The sequence below is a fragment of the Dicentrarchus labrax genome, unplaced genomic scaffold (assembly GCF_905237075.1).
Source record: "Dicentrarchus labrax unplaced genomic scaffold, dlabrax2021, whole genome shotgun sequence".
Lineage (NCBI taxonomy): Eukaryota > Metazoa > Chordata > Actinopteri > Moronidae > Dicentrarchus > Dicentrarchus labrax.
The window spans coordinates 975,849-1,003,793 of record NW_026136705.1 but is presented as its reverse complement, the minus strand read 5'-3'; the positions used below and the strand labels follow the sequence as shown (position 1 = coordinate 1,003,793).

General features: G+C 38.9%; 1 protein-coding gene and 1 long non-coding RNA gene across 2 annotated transcripts in view; one reads left to right on the top strand and one right to left on the bottom strand.

The window, feature by feature from the left end:
* dachb (dachshund b) overlaps window positions 1-23,194 on the top strand; it is a 93,511-nt gene extending 70,317 nt beyond the window's left edge. The window contains exons 4-12 of the mRNA XM_051400243.1: window positions 1,149-1,346; window positions 4,349-4,518; window positions 5,524-5,629; window positions 6,657-6,731; window positions 10,935-11,035; window positions 11,674-11,821; window positions 12,539-12,709; window positions 14,212-14,277; window positions 21,429-23,194. Coding sequence (XP_051256203.1) covers window positions 1,149-1,346; window positions 4,349-4,518; window positions 5,524-5,629; window positions 6,657-6,731; window positions 10,935-11,035; window positions 11,674-11,821; window positions 12,539-12,709; window positions 14,212-14,277; window positions 21,429-21,466 — 1,073 coding nt within the window. The 3' untranslated portion in view covers window positions 21,467-23,194. The remainder of the gene's footprint in view (window positions 1-1,148; window positions 1,347-4,348; window positions 4,519-5,523; window positions 5,630-6,656; window positions 6,732-10,934; window positions 11,036-11,673; window positions 11,822-12,538; window positions 12,710-14,211; window positions 14,278-21,428) is intronic.
* LOC127363573 (uncharacterized) overlaps window positions 18,416-27,945 on the bottom strand; it is a 32,560-nt gene continuing 23,030 nt past the window's right edge. The window contains exon 3 of the long non-coding RNA XR_007884905.1: window positions 18,416-19,054. This is a non-coding gene — a long non-coding RNA (uncharacterized LOC127363573). The remainder of the gene's footprint in view (window positions 19,055-27,945) is intronic.

Sequence of the window (27,945 nt, the reverse complement as noted above, 5' to 3'; positions counted from 1 at the left end):
TGTGTTATTAAGCTAAATTAATGTAGATGGAAGGATTTTGCTCACATTTCTGGAAAAAATACGCAGCCAGGTTGACTGAGGCGATCTGAGTGAGGGGCTAAAATACAAACATTTCCAGGATATCTGATCATTTTTCAGGTGTTTTAATGCTTTCTCTGCAAATGTGTTCCTGTTTTTTGTCTTTACAATAAACCCCTGTATGTATTTATGTACTAAAAAACTTCAATGAAACTCCAAATTTAACCGACAGAGTTTCCAAACATCAACGTCAGTGTCTCAGGTAGAGCACATTAACCTGCAGGTAACAATACCTTGGATTGAACATGAATGAATCCTGTTCAATCAAGGTTTTCCTCATGGACTTCGCTTCCACCACATCAACTTATTTAGTTTTTTTTTATGTTGCCTTTAGATTGCTGTTGAGTTTAATTGGAGATGGAAACGTTTAACTCACATGACTGATGAGCTGTTACTGCTCCAACGGCTTTATAATACGTCCATGATCGCTGCACACAGATCTGATGTCCTCACATTAACACATAAACATCGCTTTTCAGCGTTTGAGGTTTAACTGGCGCTCTTGAAATTGTGTCATCTTGTCGCGCCCTCTTCTTCCCATGGATGTATTGAGGAGAATTGGATACAGCGTTGGAGGCGGCGCTCCGTTCATTCCTATGAAAGCTGCTCAATGGCGCTAAAAAAACCCAAAAAAGACACTTCACGCCATAGCATACGAGTCGAGTGCGAGGATTTTGGATGGATTTAGTACCACAAACTTCAGTTTAGCCCTCCACTAACTAAATAAACTAAATAATAAAAAACTAAAATTTCCAATTGTCACCGGGCTGAAATGGATCGAATTCTGAGTCATTTTGCGAATGTTGTAATGCTCAACCTCAGTGGAAGTTTATAGGAAGGAGTATTTTTCTGTCAGCGACGTATTGGCTAACTTTTGGCTTCAAAGCCCGGTGCTCTTCCTGAGGGCCACCAACTCCTAACAGTAATGGATGGAAAAAAAAGGCATTTTCTTTTGCCGATTTACTCAAAATGTGGTTATAATTTGCGACATATTTGGATGAAAACCCGGTTGCTGTTAGGGTTAGGGGTTATTTTATGTCTAAATATGAGCGCCTCTGTCTGTCTCTACCCAGGAGGGAGTGAGTGTTCTTGGGATAAGGAGCGTCTGACCAGCCCTCCTGCTGGATCCCACGGCGTAGGACCAGGAGGAGGAGGACCAGTAGGAGGAGCTGGAGGAGGAGGTGGTGCAGCAGGGGGTGGGAGGGGGCCAACCATCGGCGCTGTCAATCAACAGCAACTCCAGCAGCAACAACAGCTACTGGCTAACAGTGAGTGTACACACACACACACACACACACACACACACACACACACACACACACACACTTTCAGGGTGTGTGTGTGTGTTTAAAGGGGTGGCAATATTTGTTAATGTACGCCATTTAATCTGTTCCCATCTCCTGTATTAACACTCTGCCTGGATTAATCAGCACACACTCTACTAAATGACTCAATTTATCAACACCGCACACACACACACACACACACCGCACACACACACACACACACACACACACACACACACACACACACACACTGTCACACATATGGACAGACACGCAAACAGACAGAAACACACTCATACTCGCTCTTTTTCTTATTGCAGAAGTAACGTATTTACACACACAAACGCGCGCACACACACTGGGCAGCGGGAGGCGACAAACACTCCCATTGATTATTCTATCACTTCAGTCGTCACGACAACAGCAATCAGTGTTATTGTTTCATTGGAATGAAAGCAGACGCTGACTTTTTTTTTTTTTTTTTTTGGCGTGTGCGTGCGTGTGTGTGTGTGTGTGGTGTGTGTGTGTGTGTTTGATAGCTGAGGCGACTCGTCTCAAGAGTGTTCGTCTTGTGGGAGCTCGCCTTTGAAAAGGAGGGCTATTGTAAAGGTCAGGGGAGGGCAGAGGTCAGAGGTCAAGGTTATGCTTTTTAGGAGGTTTCGGGGGGTTAAAGGATGAATTAAAGTTAATGGAAGGTCCTCGCAAACGCAGTGTTGTGTGCACATAGTCGGTGTGAGGGGGAAAAAAGGGAGGAATGGGGGGGAGAAAAGAGGTAGAGAATGACAAGAAGTGAGAGATGGATGAAGGAAGAGGTGTGGAAAGTGATAAAAAAAAATGGAGGGGTAGAGAGATGGAAAGATGGAGAAAAAATGAAATGGGGGAGAAGGATAAAAAATTAGATTTAAAAATACTCCCAGGGGAGAAATAAGGTTACTCATGTTGCTAAACAAAGAATATTATAGAAGAAAAATGTAAAAAATATGTGCATTATACTACAATATATAACAACTATATATATTAAAAAAGAAAATGTATGTAAGAATATGTATACTACAGTATATAACAATATAAAAATATAGAAATAAGACTAAGACTGTACAAATATATGCATTATACTGTAATATATAACAATATATACATAGAAAATATGTAAAATATGTTTGTATACAATATATAACAGCAGTGTAATTAATTAATAAATAATATTAATGCTGAGAACTGGATCTATGAATCCGTGAAGAACAACAGTGTACAGTAAAATTACAGTATTAAAAAAACAAAATAAGTGAGGAGTAAAAAAAGAGGATAAACAGAAACAGATAAAAGATCAAAATAAAAAGACACAGGGAAAAAAAATGAAAGAATGACCTCCCTTTTCTTTCGCCTCATCACCCTTTGACCTCCATATTTTCTCCTCTTCCTTTCTTTCTCTCCCTCCTCCTCTGCTTTGTCAACTTTTATTAGCGAGACATTTGACACTCAGATGACACCTCTCCCTCTCTCTTTCCTCAAGGTTAAGTTCAACACAAGTTCACAGACACAATACCGCTCCGTCCCTCTATCTCTCTCTCTCTCCCTCCCTCTCTCTCTGTCAGTCTCACAAAGGCTTCATTTCACAGTTTATCCAAAAGGCAAATGTTAAAAAAAAGAGATAAAAACACATTTAAAGAACACAGAAAAAGAAGGAAGTATTGGATGTGACGTTACCTGCAGTAAAGTCAAACGTGGCTGATCTGGAAGGAAGATCAATGGCTCATTTCCCTTGTATTTCACCAGAAAACAACAGTCGGTATCAATGCTTCTTCCCAGGGAGTCTCTGGTACATGTATTGAAAGCAAACAATAAAAAAATAAATCATATTAAATAGTGTTGACAGTCTGGCAATCAAGTTGACTGATGGTTTGTCGTGTGCTGCAGTTTGTTGTCCATACAAACCATTTTACTAAAAAACAATGAAGAACAAACACTAGAAAAACAAAACATATTAACACTGTAAAAGAAAACCTTTAATCTAATTTTTACGTTGTTTTTAACCCTGATTCAAGGGTAGAAGGTTGGTTTAACATATGATTGTCTTTCAGCAAACTTGATTTTGGTTAAGAATTTAAATTCATTTATGATTTTATAGGTTCCACAGAGGGTGCACTTTACAGCTCTTTATAATTAGTTTGTGATTTTAGAGTGTTTACTGTATATTTACATTGCAATCTCTATCATATAGGTGGGGTTATGGCACGATCTGTGTTTAACTGCTTAGACTTTTTATACCTGGATGATTGCCATGAAGCAAAACGTGGGAATAGCATTTAATTCTTCACCAAAATGAACCTACGCTGATTATGTAACAGAGCAAGAGTCACTGAATGTTTTAATCTGTAGTAGACTTGTGTTGGTGGGTGTACTTGGATGAAGACCAAATGTGAAGCTATCGTGACGGCACCCGTTGGTTTGTAGTGAACCGTTTTGAAGCCTCGAGCTCGGCACAGTTGCAGAGGTGACGTACTGCGAGCTGAGCTGCTCTCATTGGCTGCGAGCATACACTGCTTCATGGTCTATTTTACTCTAAATGGGACCATCATTTACTAAATGAACAGCATGCTGTATGGAAGAAGACTTGAATGTAGAGACTGAGACCATAAACTCATCAGGAAACTGTTTACTGAGCTCAGGAATCAACTGAGAAGTAGACTAATTTCTACATAAGACTGAATGGTATCTGTCTTTTATTGCAGCCAATGGAGCTGCCCCCTGCTGGCCGTTACATAAAATGCAGGTTTAAGACACTTCCACTTCCACGTTGGCCTCACTTCAGACTCGGAAGCTCTGTCCATTATATATACTAATAAAATAATGAATAAACATTTAACTTTCTTGGTTTCTCTTTTACGTCTCTCACTTAATTTCAACGCAGTTCACTTTAATTAAAGGCCACACTTACTGTTCTTCCTCACCCACTCTCTCCTCTCCCTCTCTCCCTCACTCAGGGTTGGACCTGCCCTTCATGATGATGCCCCACCCTCTGCTGCCCATGGGGCTGCCGCCTGCCTCTGTAGCCATGGCGATGTCACAGATGAACCACCTCAACACCATCGCCAACATGGCCGCAGCAGCCCAGCAGATACACACTCACGTACACCGCGCGCCTGTTATCAAGGTAAACACACACTTTAGCAAAGACCTTTAAAAGTCTTTAAAGCTTTTAAGACTTTTAAAAGTAATAATATAAACAGTAGGTCTATATCTTAGCATTTTGTTCATTTCTGTAAAGAAAACTAAATTAAATTGTTATTTTTTTAAGTTTAGATTATTTAGATGAAGACTGAAGACCTGAACACAGCTCGTAGAAAAGAACGCAGTTAAAACAACTAAAGAGGTGATAGAACAATGAGAAGGAAACACTGGATTTGTCAAAAAAAGAAGCCTATTAAGTATGTATGATTGTTGAAAATGAAAAAAATACATAAAACAGAGTATAAAGTTCCTAAAAATATCAGTAAAAATCTCTTGTTTTAAAGAAATGTGCGGCGGTTACTGCGTTCATTAGTTGGTTTCCTTGTACAGTTTATCAGTTGTTGGTTTGTTGTTACGTATTGAATATATTATGAAATATCCATAAAAAGAAAGCGGTCCCTTTTGGAAAAAGGTTGGGAACCGCTGGTCTAAAAAAAACTTTTTTTAAAATGACAACCATAGAGGACCCCAGTAGGGTCCTTGAGGAACTCCTCAACAAATAACTTTGACTATACTTTTACCATATTTAGGGTTTTCTTTCCCAATGTTGTTAGCAACGATTACTGGGGGCTGCCATCACTTTGGAGGAAGAATGAATCAGTTTAAGCATCTTTTAAGACCAAGCAGAGAGTTCAGTTGCCTTTGCCTTCCTTTTATTCAGTATGCTTTGGTATTATGTATAGCTACTGTAGGGTGTGGCTGTCCAAACGCCACGATACAAGATGGCTCAATTCTCCTAATGTTGAGGAAATTATCATGTGTTTGTATGCTACATCTCCAACATGGCAGCGTCTCCTCTTCAGTCAATGCCACTCACTGGTAACCCATAGCAACCATAGTGAGACCTCTAATTATTCACATGAGATCTTACAGGATTGTTATCAATACACTTAGTCACACCTCACTCATTACACTTCTTTATCTCCAGGAAAGAGTGTGCGACAGTCCCTCTCTCTCTCCATCTGTTGACGAGGCCAACACTCCTCTGCAGTCGCAGCCCAGCAGCTCGGCCTCCAGCTCGCCTGAAAGACTGGGTATAAACACACACACACACACACACACACACACACACACACACACACACACACACACACACAATACATACAAGTGCACAATATGACTAAAATAAGCTGTAGAGCTGCAACAATTGGTCGATTTTAGTAAATTGAAAGGAAATCTTTTAACAATAGTTGTTGAAGTTTTTGTTAATCATTTAAGTTGGATTTCAAGCAAATATTTAATGGTTACAGTTTCTCAAGTCTTCTATAAAAGTAGGTGAAGACATTTGAAGACTTTAGGAAAATGTGATTGGTTTATAAAATGTCAGAAAATGTAGAAAAATACCAAACGACTGATCGACTAATTAAAAAATAAGTAATATATACACACACCCAGACAGACAAACATACCAATTAACTTACTTTACATATCTAGATGTGTAGACACATTTATATGTTTGTTTAATGAATCTTAGATAAATACTTGCATACACATACTGTAACAGTATACTGTTAAACGTCAGTTAATAGCTTTTATTTGCTTCAGTCACTGAACTCAGTCAGGTTTCTTTATGGGACAGGCCTATCACACCGGTTTATTTAAACCAGTATGAATATTACTTGTATAAAACCTAGGCTGTCGAATAACATATGAACTACGAATCATTTATTTGATAATTTGTTGGTGCTCACTGTTTATGTGTAACATGAACTAAACGATTGAATTGTGGAGAATCTAACTGATCTAACAATGTGTAGCATCCATATCCACAAACGTTTAAACATTTATATTTGTGTAAGTGATCTAAGGCGAGCTTTAAGAGGGTTTACACATCCAAAGAACTTCTATAAAATCCAGACCAGGCTTGTAATTGAGACCTGCTTTTATTTGTCTCAACATGCAGCGACAGCGGGCTAGTAAAGTTACAGTTTTACAGTATACCTCAATGTAAAAACACACATTTTAAGGTCTGTAGAGCATACAGATACAAACTTACTGTACTCACACACACACACACACACACACTCTCTCAAACTCACTCTGTGCTTTTTCTTTCAACAGGATTGGTGTCAGCTGATGCAGATGTTGCACTGCCCAACCCTGCTGCACCCATCAAGAAAATAACAAAGGACAAAGGTTGGACCACACACACACACACACACACACACACACACACACACACACACACACACACACATCCAAACACACACAGACAGAAAGGTATTCTCATAAATGCACATGAACACATCGCCTGTTTACTGGTCGACAACATAAGAGACACTCTCTCTCACTCTTATGTAAGTGTGGGATATTCCATTACCCACCTTAATCTAAACCCTCACCCATTTGGTTTTGACAACTGACAAATTGTCCTCACTTAGGAGGGCTTTCCTCATCTACTGTATTTACAACACACACACACACACTAAAGACACAGTGACTGCAAACACACTACACACTCGTAGACGACTATACAGACACACACACAAACAGAGAAACAGACGCGTCAGGATGTTCAGCCCCCCCCTATTGATCACCTGTCTCTGAGCCATCAATCAGAGGAATGAGGGAGGGTGAGATAGATAGATGGGGGGGAGGAGGGGAGGCTAAGTGAAGGAGGCATGGCTAAAAGGGGTCAAGAGGTCACACACTAAAAGCATGTGGGGCCTCTCCTCCCTCCATCACACTCTCTTTTCACTCTGTGTATTTTCCATTCTTATAACACATTTTGTTTTCATCTCATTCTTTTCTCTCCACCTCCTTCCCTTCATTTCACCCCCCCATTCATACTCCTGAAGCTCCGCTGCAGACATCAGCAGGAGCAGGGGAGGGGACGCTTCCTTTAAAATCAATAAGGGCAAAAAATAAATAAATAAATAAAAATCTGTTGCTGCTTCTCCGAGGAGCATGAATCTTAAAGGAAAGAAATTCAGCTTCTCTATGTGCAAGTGTTCAACTGTCACTGACTTTCACTTTTAAAAGACACATTTTATGTCATGTTGGGATGTGGCTGCCTCACTTTAACTTATATCACTGGGACGCAACTCATAAAAAATAGAGGACATTGTTTGACAACTTGAAACATGAGATCATTTCAAAGAAGAAAAAGCTGCTTAGTGATATTTTTAAATGGAAGTCATTGATGGTTTTTGTGACTCGTTTCAGCTGCAGTTGTAGGGTTAGAAAACACAGTCACACTGCAGCTGTATGCACTTGTTACCCGACTGACTGCGCCATCTGGGAAGAGTCAAAGTCGACAGAGGCTCATCTCTCAAATGGTTCGGTGTTCACTCAGGACGGGTTTGTCCAGAGCTGATAAAGAAACTAGCTGAGGAGCGAGCCATCTCGCTTCCTTCTCACCTCCATTGAGAGTTGCACATGCATTAATGGCGGCAGGTTAAGACAAAGTTTATGAGCTGAAGCACAAGCGAGAATTCCTCGAAACAGGACTGTAGTTGGGTGAAGATGTGACTACAGCTATGTTTTGGGCAGTTTGATGCAAGTTTGAGAACAAGGCGAATAAAACGGTTGTTTTCAAGGCAAGTTTAGGTTCCTAAAAATGTTGTGTTGGTTGAGATCTGCTGCTTGTGAGTGAAATATACTGGATTTCAACACTGCTCATTATAAAACATGCAGGTATTTGAGTCATGTTGATAACTAGAAAACTTTTAAAAGTTTACTGCGCATCTCAGGGGAAAATAACAGACAACAAAATGTTCTCAGTGGCCTGCCTCCATCTGGAAGGTATATTGGAGCAATTACTGTAGCAGAATTACATAATAAACTTGTGTTTGTGATAGAAAATGACCTTCCTGTGTGTCATATCTGTGGTTGGTTTATGTGTGCGGTTTTCTTTTTGGTCTCCAGATTGTGTTAAATATTGTGTTGATCGCCCTTTTGTGCTGAAATCACACTGTTGATTAATTCATGTTTGTGACAACTGGAAGCAAAGTTAATCAAATACTGGGGGTTTATTTTTGGTGATTGGCATGAATTCCCTTAAGAAAACTTAAGGAAAACTTGCTTTTTAATACTGTAACAGACTCATAACATTTATTAGGCATAAAGTGTCAACTCACAGGCAACATAAAACGTATTTGTAGTTTGTGACTGTTGTTTGTTTCAGTACAAACATTATTATAGTGACAGGAAGGGGGGGGAGAGATGACGAGCAGCAAAGTGCCACAGGTCAAGGTTGAACCCACTACTGCAGCAGCAAGTCATCAAAGTTACTGTATAATACTCCATTTTAGTCCTTTTTCAAAATAAAAGCACTTGATTGAGCTCCAGTTAAACATTACTCAGACTCAAAAATGAATTCTTCCTGTTTTCACTCACCATTCCTCCCTACCATCATTGTAATCCTCTCCACTCCTCTTTTTCTCAAAATGCCTTTCTCTTTCTATTTTAATCCTTTTAAAACCCCCTTTCCTCCCTCCCTCACCTCATCTTTCATTTTTATTTTAGTTTTTCCTCAAATTCTTCATCTTCTACCATTTGTCCTTTGCTCTGCTCACCTTTTGTCCCACTTATCCACTCCTGTTTCCTCATCTTCCCGGCACTTTTTTGGCCAAAAAATAAAATTGAATCGCCACAATTAGATGAAATGTACAGGGGAAGTTAAATCTCAGTTATTTTAGTAAATAATCTGTTTTGTTTTCACTTCATTCATTCAGTCTTTTTTGGTCTCCCAACAGTGGTGTCTTCCCTATATATATATATATATATATATATATATATATATATATAAAAAATTTAAGTATGAGGTGCTCATCTCCACCTTCTCCAGTCTCTGCAGTTTCGTCATTAGATTTAGTATCTCTGAGAGGGGAAGGGGTGGTGAGAGGTTGGGGCGAAAGAGTATAAAATGGCAGACAGAGAGGAAAAGACCATAAGGTAAAGAGGAAATGAAATTACAGTGGAAAGATAAAAGAACAGAGGAGCCCTTTGAGGCAATTTTGTGATTTTGGGGGCAATACAAATAAAACTGTCTTGAAGGAAAGGAAAGTTTCAGTAAAATTCAGGAATTAATTTGGGAAAAATTGAGTAAAGAGAAATTCAAAATAAAAGGTGAGACAGAAAGGCGGCTGGGAAGATGAAGATGAGGGAAAAAACAAGTGTTGAAGTGGAGGAACGGTGATGAAGACAGATACGAGAGAGGAAAGGTAGAGTGTAAAGGGATGTATGGATGAAGTGGCAGATAGGGGATAGAGATGGTGTGTGTGTGTGTGAGTTAGAGTGCATCTTAATCAGCGTTAATTTCACAGCAGAGTTAACCCAGTTGTCAGTGTGTTAGGCATTAAGGGCTGATCAGACACTGTGACGCACTCGCAATGAACACACACACACACACACACACACACACACACACACACACACACACACACACACACACACACAAATCAAGGATGTCTTTAATCCTTGCCAATTAGTACCCCACATGATTGTCTGAATACTAACGACCTCTACGTGTGTGTGTGTGTGTGTGTGTGTGTGTGTGTGTGTGGGGTGTAATTGATTTCTCTGATGCTGCTTCGTTGCCTTTTATACCTTAGTAAACATCAACATTTCATAAACTTTACTCCAAGCTTGTGACAACGCGTCGCCGATGTTAAACACACACGCTTGTATTTCTGGAATTTAAGCACGTTGACTGTTAAAGGAATAGTCTGACATTTTGGTAAATAGTTATTTTGCTACCTTTGCTCGAGTTAAGATTGATACACACTCTCTCTCGTCTGTTGCTGTCAGCGTAGCTTAGCATAAGCACTGTAAACAGGGGCTTTGATGCTTTTACGATACCTGCAGTTGAATCCTTTTTAAAACTTTGAAGGCAGGTTTTGTAGTTCGTGGACGGCTTAGTTGCCCTTTTGTTGTTGGTTCGAAGTAGTAAGAATCATTTTAAGAGTCCTTTTTATTTAGTTTTTACAAAGAAATCTGTAAATAAATACATAAGCATATTACTACCATCATATTCTCATTTTCTCGTTAACGTTCTTTAACCAACTTATAACATAAAAAACGTAAAAGGACAATGTTTTATTATTTTTATTCAGGAGATATGTTGATATTTTATAATAACAGTATAATAATATAATAATTTGTGATACAAAAATATAAATATATAGAAAAGTTTGTTAAAACTGAATAATCTGTAATATCTAAATAATAAGAAAAAATCCTAAAATAACAAATTATGCTCATTTTATTAGTAGTGAGAAAAAATTACACCAGACTAGATTTAAAAATAAAACAATGTAAACCAAAAAAAAAAAAAAAAAAACAAAACCAGACGAGGCTGAGTATTTAAAGTTGTCTTTTGTTAACTGTTCCTCACAGAAGAGTCTTCGCTGGGACAAGCCCTGCCCCCTGGCTTTCCTGCTCCGTTTCTATTCGCCGACGGCCTGTCGTCAGTGGAGACCCTGCTCACCAACATACAGGTAAAAGCCTGTTTTTGCTTTATGTTTCTAATAACTTGAGTATCAGTGGCTTAATACAATATTATCAGTATTATGGAAGAGTACATTACAGCAACATTATATTATAAGATATTCTCTCCAGGATTTCACAAGATTTTGTTTTTAGACCGGACCGAAGGGAACTTGTTCCAGTGAGAATAAAATCAAACTGTTTGGAAGATAAATATGACACATTTGTACTGCACATGTCTGCGTCTTTACAACTAGAAACAAGGATGTTTGCGGAAAAAACATGGTGATCAAACAAAATTTGAAGGTCATGCAGAACACTGGTTGAATTTGTGTTAATTGTTGCGACCGCAACTTCCTGGAGGGACTTTTTATTGTGATCATGGTTAATTACAGACTCATCCAAGTGGAAAATAAGAACATGAAAAGGTTTGGAAGATATACTGTAGGATTTAACGTCATAAATAATCAAGTTGCTTATGTCTTTTAAGAAACCTTTAAACAGATGTCATCAAAAGAAAACAATGGTAGTTTTTAGTTCAAATGCTAACAATATGGTTAATCTTATCAACATGTGCATACAGGAATTGATGTCTTTTTTAAAGGTTGTTTTCCTGTAACCCGCCTTATAACCGAACTTGTTCTCTCAGGGCCTGTTGAAGGTGGCGGTGGAGAACGCCCGGGTGCAGGACAAACAGATCCAGGCGGAGAAAAGAGAGCTGAAGATGGAGCTCTACCGAGAAAGAGAGATGAGAGAGAGTCTGGAACGACAGCTCACCTCTGAACTACAGAGCAGAGGTCTGACTGACATACAAACCAGACCTTTTACATACTTTTTGATAGATGATACGGGGACAAATCCATTGTTTTACAGCCAATAGAAAAGGTTGGAACTTCTCTAATTGTGCTCTAAATGAGGGACTGGGGATTTATTGATACACTTAACTCACAATTCGATGCGATTAACGATACTGTTCTCACATTTTTTCTTTAAACAAAATGAGACTGAAGACAAATAATAACAGAAAAAGATTCCTTTATTTCTTTATTATATATTTCTACCAAATTAAAATATCCTTTTTATTGCTGAGGTAGGGTATGAACTGCAAAACGATGCATATTTTAGGAAGCCAAATAGCTACCACACCACCAATTTTTAACAGAATGGTGCCTTCTAGGGCGCCACAATTAATCAAAATGTTATTGAAATCGTAATATGCATTTTCATCTTTTGATAAAAGGTCAAATGTGTGACAAACCATATAATGAAGTACTGTACTTCTAAAGAGATAGGAATCAGGTTTATTGCCAAGTAAGTTTTCACATACAAATATATAGAGACAATAAAAGATATAAAATATGTACAAAAGACGCCATGGCCTATAAATCTTGTTCTCCAGATTTAAGAAAACATTGATACAAACCGGAAATCATGATTTTAATTGAGAATCTGAGCACAATCGCAATATATGTCCAATGTCAATAGAAAGGTTTCATCTCCTCTTTCTCCCTCAGCCTCCATCCAGAAGCGTCTGAAGAAGGAGAAGAAGGCCAAGAGGAAGCTGCAGGAGGCGCTGGAGTTTGAGTCGAAGAGGAGGGAGAGAGTGGAGGACGCTCTGAAACACTCGTCCTCGTCTTCCCCCTCTCCTGAGCCGCTGCACGCCGCCAACAACAACACCAAGAACGGTACGACGGGATGTTTGTTGGTTGTTTTTTTTGTCTGCCTCTCCGTCCGTTTGCCCTTTGCTTTGTATCTTACTTGTTTTTATTATTCCAGCTTGGATTCTTTGTTACATTTGTGCTAATCTGTGCTTCTTGTTAGTTTTTATCTGTTTCATTCTCACTTTTATAGCATGATTTTCCAGCCTTGTGTTTACTTGACTATCACTATGTGTACAACGGGGTATTAGGGCCAGACTAAGAGACTAAAATAATATTATTTTTTTGGAAATTACGAGAATAAAGTCGTAACATTACGAAAAAAAGTCGTAATATTACAAGAATAAAGTTGTAATATTACGAGAAAAAGAGTCGTAATGTTACGACTTTATTCTCGTAGACCTAATATTATGACTTTATTCTTGTAACATTACGACTTTTTTTTCGTAATGTTACGACTTTATTCTGGCCCTAATACTCCGTCGTACTATTTGAGCTGTTGTTGACTGAAGCTCTTAAAACAGGCTGCAAATAAGTAAAGTAAGTAAGTAAATGTGCACTTCACAAACAAATACTAAAATAACCAACGCAGTTGTCTAACACTGCACATTATTGGACATGTGCTTCCATATTTGGTAGTGTTTAGCTGTGTGTTCCTCAAAAAGTGGCCACTATATGTATGAATCCAAACTGATGTCTGTGTTTACTCAAGGACAACGATGAATTGTTTAACTCATTTATCAAGCAAATATAGCCAAATATTTGCTTGTTCCAGCTTCTCAGATGTGACATTTAATGCTTTTATTTGTCTCATATAGTAGTTCATTGAATATGTTTGAGTTTCGGACTAAACAAGCAAATTGAAGGCGTCACTTTGGGCTCTGGGAAATTGTTTGGGGCATTTTTTGTTGTTTTCTGATATTTTGTAGGCAACATTTTTGAATCGGAAGATGAAAAGACCAGTGTGTGGACTTTAGTGGCCTCTAGTGGTAAAGTAGGAGACTGCAACTAACTGAAAGAGACAGCATGGTGGTCAAAAGGCCCTGTCTAGAGTCAGTGTTTGATTTGTCTGTTCTGGGCTACTGTAGAAACCCACTCCTTCTGTAGATTGAAAACAGCTCATTCTAAGGTAACCTCTGAGTGTTACACATTGGACCTTTGGATGGTGTTTTAGGTGCAGTATCATTTTAATAAATCCTTTCAATTCCTAATAGTAACTAATAGGAATTGTAAGAATAATAACAGACCTTATGTTTTCCAAAACCAACACTAATGAATTTTGTTGTGAGGAAACTGGCAAATGTTTCTTGTTCGAATATCAAAAAAAAATGTCTTAGTGCTTTGACAATTAACATCAAGAGAAAAAAAAACATCCAAAAAATATAATTCTCCGGACGAATGTTTGTGGCTCGGTGTTCTTTGTAAATCCAGTTTGTTTTTTTTTTGACCCACACAGAGTTACAAGGTGCTGTTTGTTTTTTATTGGCCGACCCACTGAGACTCTGTCTTGTCTTTGTGTTTCATACCAGACGCTGCTGTAGCCGAGGATAAACCTGAACTTAATGGAAACCAGCAAGACAACGGCGCTGTACAAGGTACCTGAACACACACACACACACACACACACACACACACACAAAAAAAATATCATAAAAACACACAGAGACACACAGTCAGATACACACTCATGCATGCTGATACACACACACACACACACACACATATTAACAGATATGACACTGTACACAGGCATGTTCAAAGGCAGACTTACAAGTTTTTAGCACACACACACACACACACACACACACACACACACACACACCAACACGTGGTAGGCACATGTGTGTGTTGGGGCCCAGGCTAGATTAGTGGAGACATTAAGCAGACACAGAGACACTGTGGCCTCCCTTTGATCTGCACCTTATCAGACACACATGTGAGTGTGTGTGTTTGGAAATATTTCACTAAGCTTATGTCCGTCTGTATCAGTGTGGATTATTTGTGTGTCAACATTGACCATATGTTAGTTTAAGGTTGTGTTGTTTGTGCTGATTTGAGTTGTAGACCTTGAGGGTTGAAGGCGTTCTCTTTTTATATATATATATATATATATATATATATATATTGACATGGACATGGACATTTTTGAAGAATGGTGAGTTGTTTTTGGAAAGTGGGGACATTTTTGGAAGGTGACATTTTAGAAAATGGGGAGATTCTGGAAAGCATTTCCATCAGTATTTTAGGAAAGTCGGGACAAATGAGAACGTTGTTGGAAAACGGTGACATTTTAAGAAAGTGAGGACTTTTTGGGAAAATTAAATGTTTTAGGGGTGTGCAGAAATTCTGGAAAACAATGGTATTTTTGGGAAATAGGGACACGTTTTGCAAGTGAGTACTGTTAGAAACTGAGTACATTTTTGCCGTGTTTGGAAAGCTTTATGATTTTTGTATGTGAGGACATGTCTGGTCCTCACTTCCTGAAAAGATTGTTTGAGGGTTAAGACTGAGAATTAGCTTCAGGTTCGAGTTATGAACTTAAAAATGCATTATGCCAATGAGGGACCTCACAAGTACAGTACTGACGTGTGTGTGTGTGTGTGTTTTAGTATGCATGTGTCGTCCTCTTTCCACCAGCTGTGCTCAGTCCTCCCTGACATTGAAAACCTTCACTTGAAACTCTGCGTGTGTATAAATGAATATCTACAGGCGCACACACACTCGCTGTGTGTACTCTGTACCTGTAGTTGTGCATTTTAGTGTGTGTGTGTGTGTGTTTGATCCACACTCTGGTGAGACAGGGAACTCTAATTAGCTCTCTCTCCTCTTTAGACCCCTTTTAGATCCCTCTCTTCTGCAAGCCAAGCACTCCGACAAACACACACACACAGACCCACCTGATTTCATTAATGTTGATTGGCCCAGTAGGACCCCTTTGCTGCCTTGCTCACACACACACACATACACACACATTGACAAACACACACTCATCCCTCCTGCCATAAAAGCATTTTGCACCTACGGTGGTTTACTTACACACACACACACACACACACCTCTCCCCTGCCTCTCTCACCTTCCACACTCTTAATTAACGAGTGAGGAGAAAACTGCTGAATACAAAGAAAGACATCGCATTACAATCAGAAAGAGAGGGAAAAAAACGAGGAGCAGGGGAGAGAGTGAGAGACATAGAGAGGGAGGAAGAGGGAGGGAGAGAGAGAGAGAGAGAGAGAGAGAGAGAGAGAGAGAAGGGAGGTTAAAAAGAAAAAGATCAGTTTCTCCCGGCTGTTTAAAGCTGACCAAACTAATTGGCCGTACACAATATAGAAGAGATGGAGGAAGATGAGGAAAGAAAGTAACGAAGAAGAGAGGGCAAAGGAGATGAGAGGAAGTGGATGAATTGAGGGAAGGGGGAGGAAGAGGGGATTTGATGAAGGACAATCCGAAAGATTGAAATTGGAGATAGGATAGGGAGGAGGAGGAGGAGAAGTGGCACAGAAGAAGGAAAAACGGAGGAAGATGGATAGAAGGGGAGGAATAACAGGTGGGAGGAGAGGAAAGATGGACAGCAAGTGGAAAAGGGTTGAAACAGGGGAGAAGGGAGAATAAAGAGGGAGATGAGAAGGTGAAAGGAGAAGGGGTGAGGAGTAAAAGGAAAAAAAGTGTAGAGGAACTGTGTAGGGTGGGAGGTGAAGAAATGGGGATTGAGGAGCACACAAGAGGGGGCAAAAGGGAAATTAAAAGAAGGAGAGGGGAGAAAATGAAAGGGTAATGAAGAGGAGAGGAGGTGTGGAAAAGAAAGGGATGAAAGATAAAACGGGGATAGAAGAAAAAAGGGGTCAGGTGGGAACAAAAGAGGGGAAGAGGGAAACTGAAGTGAAGAAAAGGGCAAAGAAATAAGTAGAAGAAGGGAAAAAGAGAATTAACTTGATGGAGGAGAGGAGAGAAAACAGGAGCAAGGAAAGGAGAAAAAAAAGGGGATCTGTGGGAAAAGGAGGACAAGGGAAAGAGGGATGAGGAGGATGAGGAGTGTGCAGATTCCTCGGGAGGGGACGTGAAAAATGTGACCTTGTTCCGAGACCTGGTGACATTTCCTCCACCCAGCTGATAGACTCTTAACAAGGCAGGTCAATGTCATTTTTAACCAGGACAGGCAAAACACACACAACACACACACACACACACACACACACACACACACACACACACACACACACACATACACACAGTGGAGTTGTACTTTACAGTGACAGATAGAGGTGAGAGGGGGTAGGAAACAGGGTTGCCAGGTCAAAACAGTGACAAAAAGAATGGTAGAGGAGGAGGAGAAGAAAGTGTGGGAAATGAGCAGGAAGATGATTAAATAAATAAATAAATAAATAAATAAATAAAAGCCTCCTTTTCCCCACTGATTCTCTACGTCTGATAGCAAAAACAAACAGATTCTAACTGCAGTCTGTTGAGAGTTTACACTAGAAAAAGTGTTAAAATATACTAGAAGAGGTCCACTGTATAAAGTGTGGTGTTCAGGAACATCTGGGAAAACTAAAAACTAAATATTAAATGTTTGGTTGAGAAAACATTCATCGTCTTTCAGCAGAAACTTTTTATATGTCAAAATTAATTAATGATTAAAATCAAAATGAGATGTGATGCCTCAACATCAAATGTTGTATTATTTTAAATATATTTTATTTTGCCTATTAAATAGAGGCTGCACAATATGATTCACAAATTAGTGGGAATGATCATTTTTGTGTCACATTTTTAATTTTCACTAAAAGAAACAAGTTAAAATCCTGATTATGTGACATTTGTTGGGGTCTGTAGAGAAGTAGATTTGTAGGGCAGCACTACAGGACTTTATTATAACGCTGTTCTGTCACTTATTGACCTTTTAATCAGTGGAAAATCTAAAATTACAGCTTCTACAATTTGGATGTTGCACTATGGTCGTATTACAATTTCTACAATATGTCGATGAACTTTACAGATTTGACAAACAGCTTCCCAAAGTTAAACATTGACATCAGTTGCTTCATGTCTTGTTTTATTTACTATGAACTACATTACATTAATGACAATACTGGCCATCTCCAGTGTATTTTATTCTGAAATATAGCCCAGCTGGATTTCTTTGACCTCTTAGATTTGTGTTTGTTTTTAATTATTAATTTAATTTTAAACAAAATATTCACAAAGTGGGTCATTTTATAAAGTAGTACAGTAACTTCTCGTTACTCATTGGCCGATTAATTAGTCTAACTCTGTTCAGAAACAACTTCACAACCACATTTTGGGTTTCTTGATAGAAACTCTGCATCATGTTACACATTACTTACAATCCTCTGGGAAACTGTTCGGTCTTTAAACTTCTGACATGAATATATTTGAAAGTAGAGCTGCAACAATTAGTCGATGATTGGTTGGTCAATTAAATGATGAAGAGAAAAATTCCAATTATTATTATTAAATAATCAACTAATATAAAGATTTTTAGGGTCACAGTACATACTTATAAACTTAATATCTTTGGATTTGGACAAACAAGATATTTTAAGATGTTTAACCGGAGTTCTAATATTTTATAGACTAAAAAAGATAGCAATTAATGAATTAATGGAAATTAACATTAGTTGCAGCTCTGTTATGAATATATGCCACTTTCTGTGTTTTACCTGAGCTGAAACAATTATTTTGAGGATTCAATACAAACAGAAATTCATCTGCAACCATTCTGATAATCCATTTATTGTCTGAGTCATTTTTTTAAGCAAAAATCGTACAAGAACAAGATATTTAAATACATCAACTTGGGTGTTTTTCACAATTTTAAGGCATTTTATAGAACAAACAATGACTTAAAAAAATAATGAAGCAGATTTATCAGCATTTTAAGTAATTTCCATATTTGATTACTTGCAGTGAATTACTATAGACTGTACTGATTAGCCGACATGAGGCAAAACAATATCCACAAATATTAAGATGTTTGTAATAATTTCCGTAATCTACATCGTAAAAAATGTGGTTGCTTTCATCTGCAGCCACTTTGGCCTGTCGGCTATAGCTTAAACACTTTATTTAATTCACACTTTCCTCGTTCATCTCCGCTCTTGTAGTTGTTGTTAGCCGCGATGCTAGCTTCTACTCAGGCTCTACAAACACAATCAGCACAAAGTCTAACGGGATCATATCTCCTAATCTTCTCTGCCCCTTGGTAGCATCACAACAGCGGTTGCCAACACTGCTAGCGTGAGCTAAATGAGGTGATGACAGGTTTTTATTCGTCTCCACTGACTTTTCTTTGTGCTTTGAACATTACCTGTTGGCTGCGCTCTCAATACTGACGTCCAAACGAGCCCATCCCTAAAAGAAAATAAAAGCAATTGTTAGTTGCCGCCCTAGTTATCAGGCAGAAAATGTACAAATCTGAACATCAGTGTGATTGTGAAGTTACAGATTTAAGTTTTAAGGACAGCACGAGGGGGGGGGGAATCAAAGCTGCGACTTTTTAAGTTGCAGGACAGTTTTTTTAACACCAGGCCAAACCTGCTGCCTAAAGGAGAAAAAGAAAGGACAGGAGAGGACAGAGAGAAGAATGGGTCGGGATAAAAATAATATGAGAGTAACAGATAGAGGACAGGAGGGAGCAGAGGGGAGGTGAGGAGGAGGAGGGGATGCATGTAGAATAGAGGGATGAAAGAGGAGGAGAGGAGGGGGTTTGAGTGGATCGTGGAGTGATAAAAATAGGGAAGGGCAGGAGATGAGAGGGATGAAAAGGAGGGAAGGCAGGGAATATGAAGGAGGAAACGAGAGGGCGAGCGCAAGATGAAAGAGAAAATTTAAGGAAGTTTTTTTTTTATTCCAACACGGAGACCTCGAACCTGTTTCATATCTAAAAAAAACAAAACAAAGTGATGAATAGAGGACAAAACGAAAGGGTAAGATGATGACAAAGAGCAGAGTAAGATAAGTTAAAAAGAAAGAGAAGTGCAGGATGGAAAGAGGAGAGAGAGAGAGAGGAGGGAGGGAGGGCAGGTTTATGGTTGCTGTTATGCAGAAATGTAAACACTTTGCAACGTTCGCAGAAAACAATGACACCGCGGGGAGAGGAAGGTGTGCACGCGAGTGTGTTTCTGTCCGTTTTTGTTATATGCATGCGTGCGTGCTGTGTGTGTGTGTGTGTGTGTGTGTGTGTGTGTGTGTGCACATGCTCCTGTGTGGGTGGGTGCAGCAACAGCACTACGGGGAGCGGAAGGAGAACTACGGAGGTGAAATGAGAGAGAGAGAGAGAGAGGAGAGAGAGAGGGAGAGCCGACCCTGGCAAAATTGGAGATATGAGATTTCTATCATAAACGGATGCAGCATTAAGGGAGAACAAGACGCAACACTTTGAGCTAAAAACCAACGTCCTGCTTTAATAATCAAAGTGTGAAGTTCCTGTACGACTGCAGCTCACTAACATCTGCACTTTTTAAATTAAATACACTTTAAAATGCTGCACCGGCTCGCAGCAACAAGAGGAAACAGTGGAGGTGTGGCGATTTGTACAGTACGTACAGAGATAGTTAGTTTGAGGCCTCTAGTTGCTTCTGCTGGGTGTAGTACAGCTGTGTGTGTGTGTGTGTGTGTGTGTGTGTGTGTGTGTAAAGAGCAACGCCTGGCTGGTGGTAACGACTAAAAGATGTGGGGCTAATTTAAAATAATGAGCTGCATGGGTCGGCCCTGTATCAGCGTGTCAGCTACTGATACCACGAGTCTGATCTCAGTTTAACAGAACTTTGAGATCTATAAAGTTTCAGTCTCCAAACAAACAGCTGCTGACGGACAGAGGAGGAACATTGTCTCATACGGTGTAGGAAGGATTCGGTTTACTGACTTTATAGTGGAGCTGAAATTATACATTTCATCTGGAACTATTTGGATAGTTGATTGTTTTAAGTCAGTTTGTAAAAAGGTCCCGTGTGAAACATTTAGGAGGCTCTATTGGCAGAAATATAATATTTATAGGTTTGTTTTCTTTAGTTTGTAATCACCTGTAAATAAAAATCGCTGTTTTTGTTGCCTTAGCATGAGCCGGTCATATCTACAAATGCCGCAACCTTTAAGCCACAATATGAAACACTGTCTCTGGGGCTGTTCATGTGTTTCACAGCCACCATAGTTTCTGCTTTGAGCTTAGAAACAGGGGGTTGGTTGCAATCTGTAACTATATTGCTAAATGTCACAAATCTTAAAGCCAAAATGCAGAATAAATAAATACATCACCAGTTCCAGCTCCTCAAATGTGATTATTATTATTCTCTTTAGGCTTCTGTGACATTGAATTGAATATCTTTCGGTTTTTAACTGTAACCGCAAAGAAAATCCTTTCAATATATCAACTTGGACATTTTATAAAACAAACATTTGATTTATTAACTTTAAAATAATTGTCAGATTAACGGATAAAGAGAATAATTCTTACGGCCTGCAGTGGCTTTCTGTGTGCGCACATGTGAACAGGTCACGCCGTCCTGCCCGACGCCTCACTAGCCATTTTTTATCCAGCAAGTGGTTCCTACCAAAATAAAAGCATGTGTTTCTAGTCACACTGACATTATAGTAGAACATATACACAATGTCTTTATCTGTAGAATATGTCAGAAACATCCTGTATCATATTTTAAAAGATGACATCCATTTTATTTTCCCTTTTGTTTATTTACAGATTCCTCTGTGTGTTTATTTTTTTACCCAGAATCCCGGGCGTTTCTGAAGAACCCCATGATGTTCTAAGAAGGAAGGACTCCGCCTCCAGAACCCCCCCCCTCTCCCTTCCCACCTTTCCTCCTCTGGAACTCCACCAGCCCGTTTCCACAGCAACCACGGCTTGGATCACCACGGCAACAACCTCCCCAGGCGGGATTCTATCTTTGCTACACGCAAACTTTTTTTGACGTTAAAACAATGAGACTACTACGACACACACACACACACACACACACACACACACACACACACACACACACACCCCCCCATGATTTGGACTCACTGGGGTCGTCTCTTTATTCTCTTTCTTCTTTTTAGACAAACTTTCACTCCATTCATTCCTCTTTTTCTCTCCCTGCACCGGGACGTCTCCCATCCCTCGTTTGTTTTCGAAAAAACTGATTAAAAAAGTAAAAAATCATTCCCCGAGGAAAGAAAAAGGAAAAAGTCACCACGAAGCAAACCGGACTGACATCAACGCGCTCGCATCTCGAAACGACTTGGTTGGACATCATGTGGGTTCAATTTGGGACATTTAAAAGACTTGAAGACTTTATAAAAATGGTCCCAATGTGACCCACAGGACAAGAATGGTTTGATGAACAGACTCAACGTTGTTATTAACGTTCCCTAAAAAAAAAATAATAATAATAATAATAATAACAGAAAAAAGTTTCGAACCCCCTCTGGGTTTGATCGAACCTCGGTCAACCTCATTGGCTGGCTGTCAACCCCCTCTGATTGGACGGTAATCAGCTGATCGGAGGAGCTCAGGACTGGAGGAAGAGGGGTTATAATAAAAGAATAAAAAAGAAGAAGTGGAGTAAAAAATATTGGGAAGGAGAAACAACTCGGGGGGGGCTATTTCGGTCTCTCGTGTTTCATTCACTTTTGTTTTCCGTACAGGGACTGAAAAAAATGCATGGGAAAACTTTTATGTTGTCATTTGGTTTATTTTATCCTCCGTACACTCCTTACCTCCAAGTCTCTCTCTCTCTTCTTCTTCCCCCCTTTTATACTCTTTTCTTCCTCTTTTTTGGCTCCATTTCTCTCTTTTCTATGAATTATCACCTCTTCCTCTTATATCTTCTCACTTTTTTTGCTCGACTCCTCCCCCTTTTTCCTTGCTTCTCCTATACCTCCTTTATTTCCTGTTTCTTTCTCTCTCTCTCTCTCTCTCTCTCTCTCTTTCTCTCTGTAAGGAGGCATTACTCTGAAAATGTTGGATGCAGCTTTTCAATGTATGAAGTATTTTCTATCACCCTTAACCTGTGAAATCAGTTTCTCAAATGATGCAAAAGTTAAAAAAAAAAAAACAACAAAACCCTTTTTTTATTACAATGGAGTGATTTTTAGACACGATATTATATCCTAAAAAAAAAAAAAAAAAAAAGGTACGTTAAATTCTCTTCCTCATCTTTGGACCTTTTTGACCTTTTGACCCTTGTTTCCCCCGTGACCAGAAAGTAGTAGTCAAGTTTCAGGTGTGTGTCAAATTTTAAAGAGGAGGAGCGCTTGATTTGTCTGTTTTTAAACACAATAACTTACTTAAATTCATTTTTTTTTTTTTTTTTTTATATTTTGGTTGGATTTGAAAACTTATTCCAGATTATCTGCCTTGAAGTGACAAACAGGTACTTCAGGCGTGTAAATCAAGCGCTCCTCAGCTACATCAAACACAAGAAACTTTTTATTCCCCTGATTTTCTGACCTATAAAGAGTGCAGACTGTTGTGTTGCAGTTTTGTTTATTCCACTGCGTGTTTTGTTTGTTTATTTGTTGATTACTATTTGAAAATGTGTACGGGGAGGGATGAGGGGTGGGCGGGGGTTTCGGGGTGGGCGGGGTTTGGGTTTAAAAGGGATATTCCGTGTAGATAGAAACATTCTTGTTTTTGTTTTATTTTTTTCTCCTGATGATCTCTAAAGTCTGTCACTGTTCTCTGGGTTTGAGCTGACTGCAAATATACAGTATTATAATGACTGCTGTCCAGTGGTGATTCATACACACACACACAGACACACACACACACACACACACTTTATCTCTTTCAAATTATTCTGATATCCTACAGTTTTGCTAGTAGAAAAAAAACAATACTGATGAAAACTGCAATCAAGTAATAAAAAAACCCCAACCAAACAAAGAATTTTCTTAAAGCCATTTAGTATAAAAATTTAACATTTCTTTGGTAAACGTGTCCACAGATCCGAACTAAGACCTCTTACAGCACCTTTTGAGCGAAAAGCTCCAGGAACTAAACTCAGGTACTAGAACTAACAGCACGATGGAGTATCAGGGCCATACTAAGAGGAAAAATAAATGACATTTTGGAAATTACGAGAAAAAAGTCGTAATATTACGAGAACAATGTAATTTCGTTTTTTAATGAGAAAAATCTTGATTTATCAAGATCTGACGTGAGCAGCTCAACCAAACAGCTCAGCCTCAGCCTGAGCCCAGCAGCCGCTGTTTGTCTCAGTCGTACCGTACAGTCATAAAGGTAAACTAACGTATTCATCATTTCGTCGTAAAACAGTTTTGCTGGCTGAGCCAACAGTTCTCATAAAATTACTACTTTATTCTCGCAATATTACGACTTTATTCTTGTAATTTCCCCCCCAAAAAAGTCTGGCCCTAACACTCCATCGTACTAACAGCTACATTTGTACATTACAGTTTGTGTTTCCACTGCGTCTAAAGTCTGGTGAAGATTAGGCAGATTACACTGATGACTGATTAAATAAAAACAACAACGCAGTGTGACGATTGGATGGTCCGTCAACACCAAGACTGATAACTGGAACAGTAACTGTAAATACAGAGTTTTAAAAGGTGTGTAGGATTTAGTGCCATCTAGCAGTGTAGTTGAAGACTGCAACTCACTCGCTTTCTGCTCTCTTTCCAAGCGTGACGGAGAAACTACGGTGGCCAAGAACGCGTGAAAAACAAACGCTCCGATCTAGACTCAGTGTTTGGTTTGTCCGTTCTGGGTTACTATAGAAACATGGCGAACACACATCTGTAGCTATAAAGGCTCATTCGAAGGGAACAGAAACATTCCTTTATTCAGGTGATTATACACTAATGAAAACATACCTATGAATATTATATTACATTTCTGCCAGTAGATCCTAAATGTTACACACTGGACCTTTAAGAGAGGAAGATAAACTATTGAGAGACAGACTGACACAGTGTTGGTTTTGGTCTTTTCATTAGAAATATGAAAAATAGAAAAATATACTAGCTATACCAGTTAATACTAGGGATGTTCCTGGTGACTAAATTACATTTTTCATTTAATTAACAGCAAAGTAAGACTAGTGGACTAGTCCAAAAGTAATTAAATGCTAAGACTAAGTACACATAGCGCACACACAGCCAGGCTTTAAGTTATGTTCCTCAGTATATCCTGTTAAACACATTTGCCGTGGGGGCAGTTTGTTACATAATCAGCATTTACATGTCAGAACACGTTGGGATACGACTGAAACTGGCAACATATGGACAATAACTTTAGGCAGGACAACACAGTGAAGGATTAAAAGTTAATTTAAGATGCTGTTCGTGTTATTAGACGAAGAGAGAGAGAGAGGGAGATCGATGCCTTTTGAGTTTTTAGAGATCTTTTTCCACCACTGGCTGGATTAAAATGTGATCTCTGTCATCCTAACTTTGCCATCTCTATTAGTGGTGTGAGGTTAGATGGTAGAGAGTGAAAGCAGACTGCAGTTAACCAAATGCTACAACTATAACTCCTAAAGTGGGACAAAGAGGACTCTTAAAAACCAGCAGTGGCATTAGTGCGGGGGACGAGGGGCCGCAGTGGCAGGTGGCTGCGTAAAGACGACATTAACCAACGTTGTACATTAATAAAACCTGATCATTAGTTCCACCGACTATTTCTGGTGTCGACTAACGAGATTAGTAACATGTAACCGACTAGTTAACACAGCAGCTTTCATATGCAGCTTTATAATCAGCTGATGTTATAGTTTCTCTTTTCGTGATGCCAACTTCCGGGATTGTAATACACTGACACCCGTACACACTGTGGTATTTTAGAAGATATTCCACACACACACACACACACACACACACACACACACACACACACACACACACACACACACACACACAGGCACTCTGGTATTCTGGTAATGTATTTCATGGACACACTCACACACAGAAGGAGTAAACACACACACACACACACACACAGCGTCTATGTTCCATTTAGACTGTATATTTACTCTGCATTACGAGGTTAATGAGGTGAAGCCTTTCCCTCTTTCTCACTCTCTCTCTCTAATGGATCTCTACCTCTCTCGCTCTCTCTCTCTTCCTCATACTCCTGTCTTTAATTCTCTCTCACCTTTGTCATTCTCTTTATTTCTCTTTTCTTGTTTCCTTTTCTCCCTTTCACAATCGTTCCCTCATGTCACTCTTTTGATCTTTGCTTTACATTTTTTGTGTCTTCCGTTTCATCTTCTCTGTCTCTCCATCTCTCTCTCTCTCTCTCTCTCTCTCTCTCTCCATCTCTCTCCGTTTACCAAATAGCTGATGTCACTTTTTCCATTTCCCCCTAATGGAGGCAGAAACACAGAGCGATGGACGGAGAGGAAAAATAGCCAGAGATGAAGAAGGATGGATAGAAAGCGAAGGAGGCAACGAGGAAGGATGAAAAGGTGACAGCGCGGGGAAAAGAGATTGAAGGATCCGAGAGGCGACGTGGGAGAAAATGAACGAAAACGAAAGGGTGGAGAGAAAGAGGGGAGGGCACGGCGAGAGGAGAGGTGGGGGGGGAGATGATGGACAGAGGGGGGGAGAGAAGGAGGGCGTAACATGATGAAATGATGTGCGTTTAAAGAACGAAGATAGAGAGAGAGGGGCAGAGGATGATGGGTAATGAAAAGATAAAAAGTGAGAAACATGTCTGGGACTAACACTGACCCATCATGAAAAAGGTTTATTATTGATTTTTAAAGGGGAAATCCACCTGAAAGCACTCACTACTTCTTCTGTTTGCTCCAAATAAAACAAACAAACAAACAAACAAACAAACAAACAAAAAAACAAACTACATCACCTTCTGTGTTTCAGGTGGTTTTCAGAAATGGAGCTTTCTACTAATCAATTCACATTACAGACTAATATACTTGTTTTAGATAGTTTGTATTAATTAATGAAATATAGTATGTCAGAGTAGACATTCAACTGCATTATAACATATTTAACACTAGCCAGTGACAGTTTTAGATTAGCTGTCATTTAGGATGGGAGAAACATGTTATTTAGAGAAGTTAAGTTATTTATGTTTACAGCAGGATGCAAACATTTGTTTGTTTATCAGCCTCAGGAGCACAAACATCAGCCATCTCAAAATGCCAGATAATCGATTATCTATATCTAGTTACATGTAATAGTTACGTAATCAGTTAGTTACATTTAGTAAAAATGAGGATAAACAATATTAAAATTATTATATTAGTGATATAATACAAGAACATGTTCATTTTAATGACCTTTAGTGAACAAAATGCTTCGACTGAATGAAAATTTCACCCATATTTTGTGTTTAAAGCAGAAAAAGGACAAAATCACATGATAGTTCAAGTTATACCTTCCAACTGTGAGAATGGGCTACGGGCTACCGTCTGAAGTTTGTCTTTAAAATACACTGAGCAGAGGACACGTTTTTGATGCAAATCTTAGTTTAGAAGTGCAACAAATTTAAAAAAAACGATTGTGTGTAAAAGAAACGTGCTCGACAGCTCGCGTAACCCCATGCCAAGCACATGAGCCGGCAGAGTGAACGCCCAGCAGCCTTTCCTAAAGCTTAGCAAATATTACAATATTTGTGTACTTATGTAGAATACCAGGAATACCAACTCAAGCTTTATTTTGTTGTTATTAGTACTGTAACTGTTATCTGGGTTCCTACTGTTTTTAACAAATAAAAAAATCCACAGAAAATTCATCTTCAACAAAGTTAAAGAGCTCATTACACGTACAATTACCTTCACTGTGCATGTATTTATGAACCACAGCAACAACAAATGTGATAATTAATAGGCTGAATAATACATGGAGATATTTTTAAGTTAGTTCCACTTTGTATCTGGAAACCCGCTTTGAAGTTTCAAACTCAATATACACCTAGGTTTACGTAGGCGAATCTGAGTGAGGAGCTAAAACACAAATATTTCCAAGATATTTGCCCATTTTAATCGATTTCCTGAAAAGTGTCTGAATGACAACAGTTATTTAATGATAAATTATTGTAGTTGGGTTATGTTTTATTTTTTATATCGTGTAAGTGTTTTTTATTCATATTCATATATTAAAGTTAAGTTATTATAATGGTCAATTTTAAGTTTATTTATTTATTTTCGGTTCATCAGTGGTCTTTTAGAAAAGGTTTTAGGTCCAGTATCAGGAAAAAAATAAATAATGATATTCAACCCTAATTACAACTAATATTATCAGTGTTAATAGACCGA